General features: G+C 52.9%; 1 protein-coding gene across 1 annotated transcript in view; it reads right to left on the reverse strand.

The window, feature by feature from the left end:
- Window positions 1-160: 160 nt before the first annotated feature.
- The window catches only part of LOC119099637 (calcium-dependent secretion activator-like), a gene marked incomplete at both ends in the record, with an annotated part of 41,254 nt that continues 23,914 nt past the window's right edge, over window positions 161-17,500 (reverse strand). Inside the window, 10 exon segments of the mRNA XM_037222706.1 lie at window positions 161-265; window positions 2,046-2,171; window positions 4,292-4,450; window positions 7,733-7,886; window positions 8,599-8,754; window positions 9,396-9,537; window positions 12,466-12,622; window positions 14,701-14,706; window positions 15,025-15,036; window positions 15,618-15,730. Of these exon segments, the coding sequence (XP_037078601.1) occupies window positions 161-265; window positions 2,046-2,171; window positions 4,292-4,450; window positions 7,733-7,886; window positions 8,599-8,754; window positions 9,396-9,537; window positions 12,466-12,622; window positions 14,701-14,706; window positions 15,025-15,036; window positions 15,618-15,730 (1,130 nt within the window).

The following is a 17,500-nucleotide window of genomic DNA, read 5'->3' on the forward strand; positions in this document are numbered from 1 at the left end:
ACTATGTAATAATGCATGCGTAGACAGGTAGATGCTGGCGTGGGAACATGCAGCGCTGAGGACTACAGTATATCGTACGAAGCACATATAAGCCATCAGGAGCTTCCTGTCAATGGCGCAGTTCGATGACGACCCGGCCCGCCCGCCGCACCAGACCTACCTTCACAATATGGGCCAGGCACATCACTTGGTAGGGGTGAAGAGAGCGGTCGAGCCTGTCCGACAGCCAGGTGCACAGCAGCTGGATCTGCTGTGTGTACCATATCTGGAGCAGGACGGCAGCATTCACCGCCGGACCGAGCACACGGCGGACAGAGGCCTCACCACCGGACCGGACACACTACAGACAGAGGCCTCACCGCCGGACCGAACACACGGCAGACCGAGGCCTCACCGTCGGACAGAACATACGGCGGGCAGAGGCTTCACCGTCGGACCGATAATACGGCAGACAGAGGCCTCAACACCGGGCCGAGCACACGGCGGACAGAGGCCTCACCACCGGACCGGACACACTACAGACAGAGGCCTCACCGCCGGACTGAACACACGGCAGACCGAGACCTCACCGCCGGGCCAAACACACGGCAGACAGCAACCTCACAGCCGGACCGAACACACGGCGGACAGAGGCCTCAACGCCAGACCGAACACACGGCAGACCGAGACCTCACCGCCGGACCGAACACACGGCGGACAGAGACCTCAACGCCGGACCGAACACACGTTAGACCGAGACACAGAGGCCTCAACACCGGACTGAACATACGGCAGACCGAGACCTCACCGCCGGGCCAAACACACGGCAGGCAGCGGCCTCACAGCCGGACCGAACACACGGCGGACAGAGGCCCCACCACCGGACCGAACACACGGCGGACAGAGGCCTCACCGCCGGACTAAACACACGGCAGACCGAGACCTCACCGCCGGGCCAAACACACGACGGACAGAGGCCTCACCGCCGGACCGAACACACGGCGGACAGAGGCCTCAATGCCGGACCGAACACACGGCGGACAGAGGCCTCACCGCCGGACCGAACACACGGCGGACAGAGACCTCACCGCCGGACCGAACACACGGCGGACAGAGGCCTCACCGCCAGACTGAACACACGGCAGACCGAGACCTCACCGCCGGGCCAAACACACGGCAGACAGCGGCCTCACAGCCGGACTGAACACACGGCGGACAGAGGCCTCATCACCGGACGAACAGACGGCAGACAGAGGCCTCAACGCCGGATCGAACACACAGCAGACAGAGGCCTCACCACCTCACCAGATGCCTCAGCTGCCGGCAGCGACATGGTGCATAACCACCCGCTCCACTTTGGAAAGCGAACTGGATTGAGAGAGGCGTGGGTTTCGTTGTAGGTGCATCGCATTACCACGTGATGACAATTTGCACAGCACTTTAACCTTTGTTGTGATTGATATCAACGTGTTTCATGTCGATGTATGCTAGTATCGTCCACACAGGATGCATCCATTTCCAAACTGGCTGTGTCCCCAACGTAATATCTAAAGTGGATGACATGAGCATACAACATACAGGCAGTATGTGATACGTTGCAGCATCCAATGTGCAGTAACCAGGACAGAAGCCTGTGTTGTTTGACTGGCTAGCTGTCAGTGAATACCCAATACGACACCACACACACACACGCGCACACGCAAGAACACGCCGACGCAGACGTACCACACACACACACACACGCACACACACACACCACACACCACACACACACACAACACACACACACACACACACACACACACACACACACCAAACCACACACCACACGATATAGATATATATATATATATATATATATATATATATATATATATATATAAGCTCTTTATGATCAGACTGCACACATCGCTTTCGCCCTGGCCCAAACGCAATTCGGCATGGTCGTCACACGGAGCTGTAGCACGACCTGACCTTGCACCGGTATATGGGCCTCCAGCATAAACCCGCCCTGCACCCGATATGCTGACCTCCAACGTGACCTCAACCAGCTCCAATGCACTGACCTCGAAGACGTTGAGTATCCAGAGCTCGTCGCTGACCTTCTGCCGGATTTGGTCCATACAGTTTCGTGTGAAGGTCACGTAGGACTGGCCGAGGTCCCGGCCCGAGCCCGACACGTTCTGCTTGTACTGCCGGCCGGTCAGGTCAACATAACACACGGCTGTCCTCAGGCTCGCAGAACAACGGCCGGAGGTCACCAATCCGGCGCTGAGCGTGGACAATGGTCGGCAGGGAAGGATGGCCAGGGGTGGTGAGCGACAGTGCTCTGTCGTTGGTGTTACACAACACGATGGGCGGGGTGATGGAGATTTTGTGAGAGCCTTGGAGGCCGAAACTCATTTGGGAAGTGCCAATCCCTTTATTTACGTGATGGCCGAACACCCCCCACCCCCCTCCCCCGCCTTCCACCCTCACCCAGCTTGCGCGACTGCGTCCACCTGAGTGATATCTGTCTGTTTGAAACTGACGAGAAAAAATGTCTTAAGCCATCAGCGGCATTCGGCACGGCGTCATCTCAGTTCGGCAAGAGAGCGGTCCCACACGGCACAAGCATTAAGCTGATACATGTTTGGTACAGCTGCAAACTAGTTCGACATAGTAGCCAGGTAGTGGCAAGTTTAGAACAAAGCAGGCCAATTTGGCAGAATATACCGAGCGCACGTGAGGCGTGTTCTCAAGAGAATCGTTCAAGCATCGCTTATGTGACGCAGATGTGTTTGCGCCATTACGTACTCAGGGGGGGGGGGGGGGCGATTACACAGCAAAGCTGCCCTTTGCCATCCTCGTCAAACGTAGCAACTAAACAGGATGAGACCACGTTAAAGACAGTATTGGACGTTGCCAAAAGCTCCATGACGCAAAAACGCCGGCTGACCGATGGTGCCAAAAATCTCCTGCATTTTCGACATCAATACCGGCTGTTATTGGACCACGATTTTTAAAATTTCAAGTTGGCATCTTGGTCGCTGGTAAGAACCTTGACCCTTTTTTGGCCGTTTTTTGGCGCGACATCACCTGATCGATAGCCCTGAGCATGAAGAGAGGGGGGACAAGACTCCCAGCACGTGACCTGCAAAACTGGCGCTATCTTTAACCTCTAGCAGACATTGGGGTTTCGGGTCTTGTCGACGAAGACAGACATCATGTGAGGCCAATCATTACATATTTTATGGAGTTTTAGAATAAGGTACCAATCCTAGATAGAGTTTGATCTTTCTGATACAATAATGTATTTAATGTAGACAATAATGTATTTCTCTCCCGTCTGTTTGCATGACGCCTTAAATTGTCACGCATAATTCGTGCCGCATCGTAGCAAGTACCACATTGCGTCATGTGACGAAACAGGCTGCATGTTGAAGCAGTTGAAGCATCTTATATATTCAGTGTGCAAGTCACCGAGGACATAGAAGTTTATGCCGAACATATGCCAGAATTACTGTGGCCGCGAAGTTGCTCACCGAGATGCCCACGGATGACCCGGTGCCGATTTTGGCTTTGTTCTGCATGTGTAACCGCTAGAGGAGGTGCAAAAGGACCATGCCCGCAGTTGCTCACGGGGATGCCCATAGATAGCCCGGCGCCGACTTTGGCTTTGTTCTGCATGTGTAACCGCTAGGGGGAGGTGCAAAAGGGCCATACCCACAGATTTCCCAAACAGGGATTTTGTCCCCTATTTTTGTCTGTACCATTCACTTTTCACGTTTTCATAAGGCTGCGAAAGAGGTGTGAGTGATAACCATGCGTACAGCTTTCCATCTGCTTGAGGAGACACGTGCCTCCAAATGTTCCCGAACTTTTTAACATGGGGCCTACAGTCTTTAAATAGCAACCAATGTTCAAAAATATTATGCACCCTGTCTCAGTCCTATCGAGCATTTCATTACTACGACTCTGGTGATAAAACATCCTCGCTGGCTTTAAGCAGTCTTAAGAGGCCGACGTTATTAACCTGCTGGGCCACATTCACCAACTTTAAACACGTCAGTTGGCGAGCGCCCACTGATCACATTATAGCGTTGCCTTCCCCAAAATCTAACCGACGCGAGCGAGAATGTAAGCAAACACAAATCTAAATTCAGGGTCAGCATTTCGTGATGCGTCGCAAAATATTCTGCAAAATACTCTGCTTTGAGTGACGGCCATCATGGATCGAACGCTCCAGCCATGAGCGCCAGCGTGAGCTCCAGTGTCATGAACCCCTCCCCTGGGCCGTTAGATAGGCGGTCCGGCCGCCCGGCCGCCGTACCGTAAAGCTGAGAATGCTGCCGATCAGACTGCCTTCGTCGTAGCGGCCCAGTTTGGCGATGACAGCCTCCAGCACGGAGACAAGCTTGGCCACCAGTCCGGTCACCATGCCGGAGAGGGTCCGCTCGATCAGATCGTCGATCTTGGTGTGGTACTGGTGCTGGGGGCGGGCGGACGGGATCGTCAGGCGTGTCTGCCGGCCTGACACAGACGGCAGGCGGCAGTCCGGAGGACGGGTCATGGTGTGGTACTGGTGCTGGGGGCGGACGGGCGGGAATGCGGGCATGTCCAGCCGCAGCGGGGCCGACCGACCAGATACAGACGGCCGGCGGCGGCCCGGTGGACCAGTTCGCGTACAGGAGGCCGATGTGAAGGGCGATGTGTCAGTGACAGCGGAGGGGAAAGACAGAGTAATGCGCACGGTGAAACGAAGGCAACGAGGGTCGGCAAACCGGCGAGGTTGGCGGACATGAAGCGAGATGATGAACAATCTCCTCGCTTGTTTTCGGCAAGAATATCGCATGCATTACTGATATTGGAATACTTAAAACAGGAGCATGGATACTTATATATATATATATATATATATATATATATATATATATATATACATACATATATATACATATATATATGTATATATATATATACATACATATATATACACATATATATATATATATATATATATATATATATATATATATATATATATATATATTTACACGCCAACAATTCAAAACCATGATTTTACATGAGCATTAAGAGATTACGTAAGTTGTTCCGTGCATTTACGAGCAACTTTATTCACATAGATCAGGTAGCAGTAAAAGTTTCATTCCTCGGAGAATACCAGGAGAATGGAGATACAGGTGGGTTAATATTTCTGCAACATAGCCTTTATCGAAACAATAGCAGAAGTAATTTCAATGTTGCCCGCCGATGATCCTACCCAATTTTTCAGTTTTTTTTTTAACAGCAAGCCACAGTTTTTACAGGACATCAATATTCAGGGTATTAAACAAAGAACGATTGGCAGCCATTACTACAACACGGTGCCTATCCAATAATTGAAACACGCGAGCATGCGTGCACATATATAATTATTAGATATCCACTGTATCGCGGTAATGGCTAGCAATCGCTCTTTGTTGAATCCCCTGAATGTTGGTGTCCTGTTAAAACTGTGGCTTGCTGTTTCAAAATATAAAATCTAAAAAAGTTGAGCAGGATTATCGGCAGGCAATTTTAAATTGGCATCTGCTATTGCTTCGATAAGGCATGTGGTCAAAATATCAACCCATATGTATTTTCATTTTCCAAGTTTTTCTCCGAGGGATAAGGCTGTTACTATTGTCTTATCTATGCACAATGAGAAAGTCGAATGTGCGGGCAGGAGAGGGAATTTACAAAATCAACAGCGTAGCAGAGTGAGAACAAGACAACGCGACTTAATTGGAAATACGAGTCCCTTATATGCATATACATGTTCACATATATCACCTATCTACAACCGCTCAAACGGCACGATGACAACACAAAGATCGAATACTTCAGACCTTATGTTCACTCAAAAATGAAACATTTTGGACGCATGTCGTCATGAGCGTAAGCGATCTGTCGTTCCAGACATCTACGGCGAGAAAAAAATATTGTGCGGTGCATACAACAGTCACAAGACAACCAGACATCTTCCTTATGTTGGCTGTCCTGCTGACAAGAACTTCCGCTCCAACCAGACGTCTATTAACCGGAGCAAGTCAAAAATAACTGCAGAGAACGCGACCACACGCGCGAGCTGGCGGTGGAAGCGGCCTAAGGACAGGGTCAATGAACGGCCGAGAATGAAATATGACCAGGCTTAAGTGGCAAAAATGGCGGCTGGAGGCGGTTGTCAGTTTAAGCATCACACAAGGAAAATTTAGCACGGTGAACAGTGACGCTCACTAACTCGGAAAGCTGCGGTCCACAGAGACGCGAATTTCAGGCATAATTTCCTTGAATCATTTAGCCGGCAAAGAGCATGGCAGCATTTGAGTTCGAAATTAAACACAACTATAACATAATAAAATGCACTTTAAGCAAGATGCATTTTGTGCCTTAAAATGCGAAAATTGTCAGCTTTGGCACAATGCAATTTGACACCTATTTTCACCCAAGAATATACGCCTGATAAGCGTGTACGTACACTTGCACGGACTAGTCTGGTGCCTATGTACCAGTGTATGCGCATAAGAAATGTAAAATACAAAGATGCAAGGATTTAAGCACATATGCATGTATGCAAGGAAACATTTTTTAATAGCAACTCATATTTTCAGCTGCCATCGCGCTGACTGCACCCAATTATAATTATTGTAAACCTGTATTAACTTGGTAGGCAATGTCATAAGGGCGCGCTGCATTCGCTCGCGCCAAAAATCGGCCGTCGGCCGTCCGTTTATGAGAAGAGAACACAAACACGGATCGTCTTCCCATTAGTTCGCATCTTAGCTTTGCGGAAGCGCACTGTCAGTTGACTGAAGACGGTAATCCCGTCTTAAGCCGCGGCCCTAAAAATCACAGCGGTGTCCTCTTCCCAAGTGACGGCCTCTTGCCGATGCTCAGTTCACTGTGGACGCTTCTCCAGACGCAAAGTACCACAATAACGACCACCCATTCATCTCCCAGCTTAGAAAAGACTCTGTCCCACCGTTGGCGGCCTCCTGAGACTGCAAAGTTCGCCACCATCTCCCCGGTGACTCTCAAACTCTTGCCCAAGTCCCAACACAACTCTGCCCACTTGCCGAAATGCATGACCGCTTGGGGACGTCGGGCTGCTCAAGGTCGCTAGCCACGCCCACACAAGCATACTCGAACTGTACTGCAAGGTTCCCCGCCGCATTTCCGGGGGAACGAGCAGTGCGATATTTTCCCATTCCTCCCGAAGTGTTTGGAGAGGATGGGAGCAGGTGATGCGCCAGCAGCGTGCGATTGTTTTCTGCCGCCCTGAGCCTTCAATGCACGAGGCCACTCACCAGCCGCCAGGGCACTTCTCCGTTACACGCTCGGTAGTCTTCCCGAGAGACGCTCGGAGTACCGCCGTCAGGCCTCGCGGCTCGGTAGGTTCCAGCTAACACTTAAGCGGCGCACTTGTCCGCACAGCAACGTAGTCTGTCGGACCCGCTCGCTGCGCACAGACGCTCAACCCCCACACCATAATCCTTGGACTGATGGTGCTTAGATAACTAGTTAGGAACCCCCACCACCGCATACCAACAAATTTGTGCTCTTGCTCGCAAAGCTGTGATGCATGTTTTGTGGACTTCGACACAGCTAAGCGATGTCATATGCCTGAAGCTTATAGATAGACCCGGAACATGCACTTTCATTGAACGGCTCACTACTGGACTAAACCGACAATGGCTTCCGTTTCTGCGGAATGGAAATCCAGAATGCTCACCACATCCACGCCATCGACGGCGCAGAGCTTCAGCGACTGGTTCTTGGCGTCCAGGATGACGTTGATCATGGCGCACATGTCGGTCGGCACGATGTAGTCGGTGGAGACGAAGCCGACGCCCTTCTTCAGCCACTGCTGGTACGCCTGGTCCGTCCTGGGCAGGGCGCGGCGACCCAGTCAGGCGAACATATCGGGAGGTATATTGACTGCATCAGGGGAGATCAGATCTCCGGGGTTCGACCGAGGGCGATTGACGCCCTTTTATTTCAATCATACGCGAGCGACGGACATGGTCATTCTTGGGGTCTGGACCGTCGTACCACCTGGGAATGCAAATATAATCTTTATCACCGACAACGACGGTAACAGCGTCCATGCTAAGATCGGAACCGCTCTGCGTTGCTGCTTCCGGGTCTGTTCAACTGAGGGGATAGTTCCTGGAGAATTTCCAGGATTGACACAAATGTAGCCTGCATGTGAAAACTCTGTATACGATGCTCGAACCTGGTGTGACCCACACCATTACCTCCCGTGGTAATGGTCTGCGCGCTCATGACGCGTGCGTTGATCCTCAAGTCCTCCGCGTGCCGTGGCATCCCACCCGGGTCGATCAATATATGCCGGTCAGACGACACTCCTCGGGCGTCTGGCCCGCCTGCGGTCAGCTCCCGCCGCTGCTGACGCGGCTAGCTCCTCACCCCCGTATACAGCTCTCAGGGACCTCAGCTTCGTATACAGCTCTCAGGTGCCTCACCTCTGTAAACAGCTCTCAGGCACCTCACCTCTGTATACAGCTCTCAGGTGCCTCACCTCTGTATACCGCTCTCAGGCACCTCACCTCTGTATGCAGCTCTCAGGCGCCTCACCTCTGTATGCAGCTCTCAATCATGTCGCAGGCCATACGCTTCAGCCGCTGCTCCAGGTGAGAGCCGAACTCGGCGTCCGGCCAGTGGAGGTCCCGGATGAACGCCTGCAGGGCGTCCAGCTTCCAGAACAGGTCCTCCGACGTTGAGCAGCCGTTCCTGCCGCAGCAGAAGCGCATGATGTCGGGACGGCCGGCGGGTGAGCTGATGGCTCGGACCCATGCAAGCCGCTGGTCAGTAAGGTATGGCTGTACCTGCTGCCTAGCTCCATCGTGTCCTGTAGTTCTCCTAACACGAGCACCCGAGAGATATCACCGCTGACACGTCTGTCAGCAGTGAAAATCCCCGGAACGCAGTATTTCGCGCTGTACTTAAGACAGCCTTTTAATTATTATGCAAGCACATCACCGCCGTTGGCGCCATTTCTTGACACGATTTATGCATATTCTGTGAAAGCTTTCTAAGATGTCAGGAACATATGGCTGCCGCACTTGGAGCTGAGCGCTCATAACTGCTCGCCCACGAACAGCGCTAGATTTCCCTTCACAGCAATCCACCCCACCCACGCGGCCGGAAAGCTCTCGGAATATAATTCTCATCATAGAAACGCTGTCACCCCCCCCCCCCCCCCGCCCCCCACGCCTTAATGCTTTAACCTGTCGGCAACTGGCACCTGTTCCTGACACTTCAAGGAATGGAGTAACTTTATGGTTAGATGCCACTTCCAAAAGGGAAAGATCATCAGCTGAAGACGCACTGCGACTCGGCAGCAATCTGACCAAGTGCGAGAGGAAGCCTACCCTTTGAGCTCCCATCGCTCTCTCTCGAAGCCCTTGTGGATGGACTGAGCGATGGAGGACTCCATGAGGTCGACGTAGCGCACCACGATGGGGGCGAAGGTGTCCCGCAGGTGCTGATGGAACCTGCCGTTCTTCAGGTTGTCTGCGGACGGAAAAACACGTGAGTGACTTGCTGAGAGGTCTTCGCCGGATGACGCCCGAACGTGGCGAGTTACGCGCGTGTTGTCGAGTCGGAAGCGTGTCGTCACTTAATTGCTTTCAATTTCTGGTTCCGTAAGGCTCTGGAGAAAATGTGGAGAACTGGATTGGCGTCTGAACTATGTTAACAACACGCAGGTTACTAGGAGGTTGCAGTTGCTATGTTCGCAAGAATGTGGGTGCTAAACGCTGACAAATTTTAAAGACAATAAAGAAAAAGAACGCACGAAAAGCTTGAAAAACCTGAGAGAAGCCGGACAGGGAAATGAATGGCGATCTAGATCACACCAAGTGCTCGAGCTTTTGCGAGCTACTCGGTATTTGCTGGCATCTCTAACTCCCAGCAAGGGCACACAACCAAGCAGATTTTGCCTGCTATAGCTTTTCGTTAATAAATGCGTGGGCGAAAGGAGCCAGCTTCAGTGTGTTGACATTTTAGCTTGCGAATCCCGTGTAGGCGTTAAATATGATGCTTGAGATATGTTAGATGTGATAAATTAAATTTGATGGGCCGTCATTTTACCATTCAGCAGGCGAAGGTCGCGCAGTATTTCGCAGTGTAGAATGTTTCTGTCCCGGTCAGAGCTTCGACGAAAATATTCATTTGTTATATCTGCTCAATCGAAGCAGATGTGCATAAATGAAGCAGGGTGCCGCGATAGACTAATCAGCAGCAACACCTAATCCAAGCTTCAAACGAGTATTTGCTGGCGGATCTGGTTCGTGGGCGTCTATGTGGGCGATTGATGCGGGTCAGATGCGGATGAGATGCGGATGCGTGGTAAGGCCAGCCAGCCTATTTATAACATATTTAAATTCCGCAAGAGCTAACGGTGCATCTGAAGACAACCAGTAGCTAACCAAGGAATTTATGTTGACAATGAATAAGAATTCCTCAAATATTTATGTCAAATTCGCATTACAAAACATTGGAAACACCTTATTCGTGAACACGATGCAAAATGGTTATTTGACCCCATCTGCTGTTTTCTGTTGGCTGTGTGACATGTGTCAAAAACGTTTAATGTCTTCCAAAACGAACCCGATGCGTAGCGATAACGACACGCACATGTGACGTAACTGTCCAGGTTGAACAAAGCCGTCGCGCTGTCGCTTGTGATGTAAATGTCTAGGTTGTACAAACTCGTCGCGTCCTCACATGGCTAAGCAGACAAATGCTCAGCTTATCGAACGACGAACACATACGCACGGACATCTACCGCTCCCATCATCTCTCCCCCCCCCCCCCCGATACATGCATCCCACCCCTTCTCCCGGCCAAGCCCCTCAGCCGGAGGTGACGGAACCTCCCGGCTCGGCCGCGCAGCTGAGCACACCAGTATGGGCCTCCGTTTCGGTCCGGCCCCAGTAGAGTTTTCCTCGAACGGCTCCTATCCGGGGATAGCAACACCTGGGTAGCGATCACTCCGCAGCGGAAATAACTCCGCGCCATCCGGCGCTCGCGCCAGTCGTCTCGCGGACGCTTCCTGCCTTTGAATAGATCCTCAGGTTCAGGAAACATTTCCAAGTCGCCCTGGGTCACCGAAGCAATCGTGAGACTATGGAGCTCGATATGTCGCGATGGGCCCGCTGTGTGTCCGCTCTACTACGGGGATTCCGTGGGATCAGGATTGTCCCGGGAGAGTGGCGCAGACAGTTGCCCGTGCAGTGTGCGGTGTGCCCATGAACGTTTGCATGAGTTTCTTTCAATGAAGTACCACATAAAACCCTTGCGGTAACGCACCGTCAATATAAAAAGGGAAAACGAAGCGCATGACATGAATTTAAGGTTGACTGTAGCCGTCTGGGAAGCGATCTGACTCAATGCTCGCCAGTTGTCGGCCACAGATCTGACCCGATCCCTACCCATCCCCGGCCACAGATTTGACCCGATCCCTACCCATCCTGGCCACAGATCTGACCCGATCCCTACCTATCCCGGCCACAAATCTGACCCGATCCCTACCCATCCCCGGTCACATATCTGACCCGATCCCTACCCATCCCGGCCACAGATCTGACCCGATCCTAGCCCATCTCCGGTCACAAATCTGCCCAAGCCCCTGCCCATCCCCGGCCACAGATCTGACCCGATCCCTACCCATCCCGGCCACAGATCTGACCCGATCCCTACCCATCCCCGGTCACATATCTGACCCGATCCCTACCCATCCTGGCCACAAATCTGGCCCGATCCTAGCCCATCTCCGGTCACAGATCTGACCCAGCCCCTACCCATCCCCGGCCACAGATCTGACCCGATCCCTACCCATCCCGGCCACAGATCTGACCCGATCCCTACCTATCCCCGGCCACAAATCTGACCCGATCCCTACCCATGCTCGGCCACAGATCTGACCCGATCCCTGTCCATCCCGGCCGCAGATCTGACCCAGCCCCTGCCCATCCCCGGTCACAGATCTGACCCGATCCCTGCCCATCCCCGGTCACATATCTGACCCGATCCCTACCCATCCTGGCCACAAATCTGATCCGATCCTAGCCCATCTCCGGTCACAAATCTGACCCAGTCCCTGCCTATCCCCGGTCACAGATCTGACCCGATCCCTGCCATCCCTATCCCCGTTCACATAGCTGACCCCGATCCTACCCATCCTGGCCACAAATCTGACCCGATCCTAGCCTATCTCCGGTCACAAATCTGACCCAGTCCCTGCCTATCCCCGGCCACAGATCTGACCCGGTCCCCGCCCGTCACCGTCACAGCCCACCGTCGGAAGCAAACGGCCGGAAGCGATTGCTGCGATGTTGACCGTCTGGTTCCCTCGCCATAGGCAGCGCTCATCGATCCGGTGTCCACAAGGAGCGCACTCTTTGCCATCGACACCGCTGCCGGGCTGGCAGCACTCACCGTCCGTGCGCAGGTAGTCGTTGAGTATCTGGAAGAGCGGGAACGAGTCCCAAGCGTCGGGCGGCAGTTCGGACAGCACCTGGTCCATGTCAACCGCGAACAGTGACCAGAAGATTTCGGCGTGCTCCACCAGCAGGTCGCTGAACCACGCGAACGCCTGTGAGCAGCGCGCCAGGTCAGGTCAAGCCAGAGGCTGGGTCGTGGGATTTGTGGGGAACAGCGAGGCCACCAGGACAGCCGTTAGGCCAAGAAGTGTTACCGCCGGGTCATGGGATAGGGGCACGTGAACCTGTGAAAAGGCGGGGTTGCGCCGGGTCAGTCGATCGTGGACCGCCTTTAGGATCGTCGGACCACTCAAGCAGGGTGGCGATCAACAGACCTCCAGATCCATTGAGCCATGACCGTGATTATATTAAAGTCAGGCCAGTTCAAAAGAATAGGCTGCCAGCAGCTGATCGGTTAGAGGTTGCACTGGGCTAAAAGTAGCTGTTATTCAACCCAGAAAACCTGACAACGCAGCTGGCGCGGCGGTCCATGTCAGGCAGCGAATGAGTGGGCGCGTCCAGACTTGGACTCACACCATGTACCGAGATTGTTTCTGCACGTGGTGAGATCACCATAGCGGCTCCGTTGATGAAACAGCTACGGTTGAGAACGGCAGAATCACTCGCAGGACTACAATAACGCCGGTAGTATGCCCCGGACAGTGACAGGGCGCTGCTCATTAAAAGCCCTGAGTTTGGGAGGGTGTGGTCACCCAGCTAAAGCTTTCCTCAGGATCGCCTGTCAAAAATAACGTTAAAATAACGCTGATAACGCCAAAATAACGCTAATCTGGCGAGATGCCTTCAGAAGGTGACGGACACATGCCAGTCGTTTTGTCGAGCATAAAGCGAGCCATAGGGGCAGCAGCTCGTGGTGAGATATTCGATAAGTAAATTGGAATCACCTGAGAGGAAGAGGGACAGAGACACTAAATTGTCACCACGAAGGGCAATTGCGGTGTCAGCCGACTTTATTTGCGTGAAGTAGTTTTTATTTAAATGTGATTTAAACCCCGCCATGTACACACAGGCTGACATGTGTGTGGCGTTCTCTTCAGAAAATTGGAAGCTGATGCTTTGAAATCTCTGTCGGCACGGACGGGAGTTAAGACAAGGACAGATGGCTGGCAGTAATGACAAAGAGGATGATACCATACAAAATGTGACTCAACCCACGCATTTGGTGACAATGTTACCGCCGCACACTCCGGCGCGGCAGCAAATTGGAGATGAGCAGCGTGCATGGCGGAGCACATAATGATAGAATACACCCCAAACGGCGCACAGTCCTGGAAACTCGACAAGATTGTCATGCCTTTTATTTCACATAAATACACTAAATCATCCCTACAACGTAGTCTGTAGTGCACGGGTAATAAATACGACTAAATCTCTTGAACATCACATTTCTATTATTCATTTCCTAAACATGTAATCATTAAAGACAGCTTCGTGATAAATGACACTGAAACGTAGTCCATCAGATTAGTTCATGCAGGGTTTCGAGCTTAGTGAAAGCAGTTCAGTATGCATGATGTGTAACAGGATGCCTTTCAAATCATGCGGATGCGCCCAGATATTAAACTTGTTGGTAAAATATCGTTCACGAAAGCTCACCAGCAAGGCGGAGTGTGGATACGTGGGCGGAATCAATGCCAAAATGCTAGGTATTGAGAGCGCACCTAGATAAAGTGGACCGGGAAAAGACGTTGTTTAAAAACGAAATGAAGCGATCGATTTTGATAACGCTGACGCGCAGTGTGACGCAATGTGCGGTCAGCTGTTTGTTATACTAGCGGGCCCTTGACAGGCGTCATGCGGTTTACGTCCACTTTATGACATTAGTCCTGAAGCTCGTTTGGTGTAGAAGAGACGCATAAAAACGGTCCTAAGGCTGTCAGAGCAGTCTAAATGCATGCAGCACGGAGCAGACATGGTCCATGCACCGAAGAAGTTTGTCCAGTGGAAGCGACAGAGTCCACAAGCTTTGCGCGATCTGGCACAGGCCGTCGCGTCTCCGTTTGACAGCCGTTGCTGGGCCCGCTGTCGCCGCATGCGACGGGGGAGGGGGGTGCAGCGGGAGGGGGGCGGAGCCCGCCGTCTCGCCAAAGCTGACGTGACGGGCACTGCAGAGCCAGGGGCACGAGCGGTGCGGAAAACGCATTCGGTAGACGTTGCCCAGCGTACTCACTTTGTCCTGATCATTTGGATGACAGCGGATAAGAACAGTTAGGTATACGGCGTCTAAAACCAGGTGGACAACCATGCTGCGGCGAACACTGATCGGATGAGGCGATTCAAGCCAATCGTATGAGGAAATTTCGCTGCGGTAACTGGAAAGTATGTGTGGCCATATTGCTGTTACGTTATAATTTCAATATGTACATCAACACAGGAGAAGGCCGACATGTTCGGTGGGACGGCAGCGAAGGCTGAAGCCGCCAGAGCGGTTATCCTGTGACATTGCCTGTACAATGAGCGAGTACTAAGGAAGAGCGACGCCGTGCGCACTCACCGTTCGAAAGGCCTAGCAACGCCACGAGGAGAAGAGACAACAGCTGGTGAGCGCACATGGACCGACAAGCATGCCCGGCAGCACAACACACCAGCTGCGGCGTACCACTCGCGCCCCTCCCTCGTCATCCCACATCCATCCACCGCGCCACCCACAGCCACGCCGATACAGAGAGGGAGGGCTACCTACACACGGCTAACAACAGGGCACGGCGGCGGGGTTACAGAGCGCTCTCGCCCCCTGAGGACGGGCGCCGGCCACCACGGCCGCACGCCGCCGCCCACGACCTCAGACAACTGCCACGGTTTGTTGCCGGTCAGCCAGCCTCGCTCCTGTCCACAGCGTACCCCACATGGCCCCGTCAGCTTCAGGTGGCAAGTCCCAGGGCGCGGCGTGGCCCGCGGCGGCGAGAGCGAGCCTCGGCGGGGGCGCGGCCGACGGTAAGGCTCGCAGCGCAGCGCCACAGCCGACGGCAAGGCTCGCAGCGCGACGGCGCCGTCTCGCCGGGCCGAGTCGGCCGTCTGGGCCCGGCGCCGATCGATGGCGTGGGAGGCATCGCCTCGGAGCCCGGCGGCGCGGGGTCAGCCACTCACCTCCGAGTACTGTTCGTTGTTCTGCTGCAGCAGGTCGACGCAGAGGTCGGCCAGGTGCGTCAGGTCCTCCAGCTTCTTGCTGGGTGGCACCGTCACCTCCCCAGTCAGCTCGTCTGGAGCGCAGGCGGCAAGGGATGTCGTCAGCCCCGGTGCGCGGTGGCCGCCGGTCACGATGTCGCGTGTCAGGTGAGGTCAGGTCACAGAGTCATACTAAGAACAGCGCGGGGAACGTCACTCGGCCGCACGGAGGGACGGCGAAGTACCGTTGTGGGCTCGGCGCTGGAACTGCCACGACATGCGTGGGCGTCATCGACGCCGCCAGCTTCGACGAATGACCAGGCCCGTTGAGCGTAACGGGTGTTTCCATAAAATCTTTCTGACAGTGATGATGACAGACTTTCACCAGATTCGACCACGTTAGGCAACTTTGCGCGAAGCTGTGGTGTAAGTGCGACCTAAAATTTAGGGACTGCACATTGAGCAACTACCAACGTCTCGAAGGCGTATCAGTTGGCTGACTTTCTGGGATTGTAATAATAGAGGCCACACCCGCAGAACAGGCTGACATGACCTAAACAACAGACATTACGGCTGAACCACGATCGAAATGAGGCGAGGCAATGCACACTTAACATGATCCAGGCAACAGTCGCAGATGACCGTCGGAACTGAACTGGACTTGCTGACATTCCGGACGGATCGTCAGATGTGACATTTGCAACAAGTGACACACACAAGTGCAATCTGGCATCCAGAAGCGCTTCAATTTTCTTCAAGCATACACACTACACTGCAGAACATTTCGAACATGCAGTTAAGCATGCAACCCACTCCAGGAATGTCCTGCTTCGTGCAAGCCAACAGAAACATTTGACCCGAAAACGAAGCCGGACAACCGGCTAAATGCAGAGAAATGCAAGGACAGACAGACGGACAGGTTCTGCCGGATTAGCGAAGCAACAAGACATAAAAACAAGATAAAAATAAGGTGTACAGAATGGAAAACTCGGAGTCCGATGGAGAGCAGTGGCTCGGCTGCATTGGAAACCAAGGTAAACCAAAAAAAACTGTTCATAAGTTAAACACTCGACTTACTGCTAAACGATGATAAGGAATATATTTGTCCGCTCGTGAAAATGGTATGCCAGGCAACTGCCACAACAAACGTGAAACACCCGTTAGATGGAATCCTCAGTCTGACCCAGTTGAACAAATTTCCTGCAGTGGTGTGATCATGCTACCCGCACTACGCAACCTCCGGTCCCATTTACCTGCCAACCCAGATCCAGCATCTGCACATGGACACCAAAGGGTAGTTAACACACACACACACATACCACTCTTATGTTGCCATACAAACTGATTTCGAGTGGTCAGTGGCAGTTGACTGAAACTTTGCAGCTTCATTTTGCCGCCGAGATGAAGCTGAACAAGATTACTACAGGACAGTGGTCAAGCTGGCGACCTACGCACAACCATGAACGAGCTATCTTGTTAGCATCTATTTATTTGTGGAAAATTTTGGCTGAAATCACTCATGTCATGAAGATAATGAATCCGAATTATGAGAATGTTATGAGAGCCACAGCCACCATATGGCGATGAAAATGCACGGCCCATAGCGTGTAGGTAACCAAAGCGCACACAAAAAGCTGCACAAATCGCCAGCTTTCCGCGACAATGAAACATCTGGTCATGAAAGATAAGAGACATCGTCAAGATTCCACCATAAGTGCAATGTGCATAGATTTCAGGCAAGCCGCTTCAACACCGAAACAGCCATAGCTCCAGCAGCGGCGTCAGCCGCACTCGGCGCAGCGAGTGCCACCGGCGCCCGCGCGCCGGGGGCCGCCATCGTCCGACGCCCGCGCGCCGGGGGCCAC

The sequence above is a fragment of the Pollicipes pollicipes genome, unplaced genomic scaffold (assembly GCF_011947565.3).
Source record: "Pollicipes pollicipes isolate AB1234 unplaced genomic scaffold, Ppol_2.1 Scaffold_4756;HRSCAF=5615_pilon_pilon_pilon, whole genome shotgun sequence".
Taxonomy (NCBI): Eukaryota; Metazoa; Arthropoda; class Thecostraca; order Pollicipedomorpha; family Pollicipedidae; genus Pollicipes; species Pollicipes pollicipes.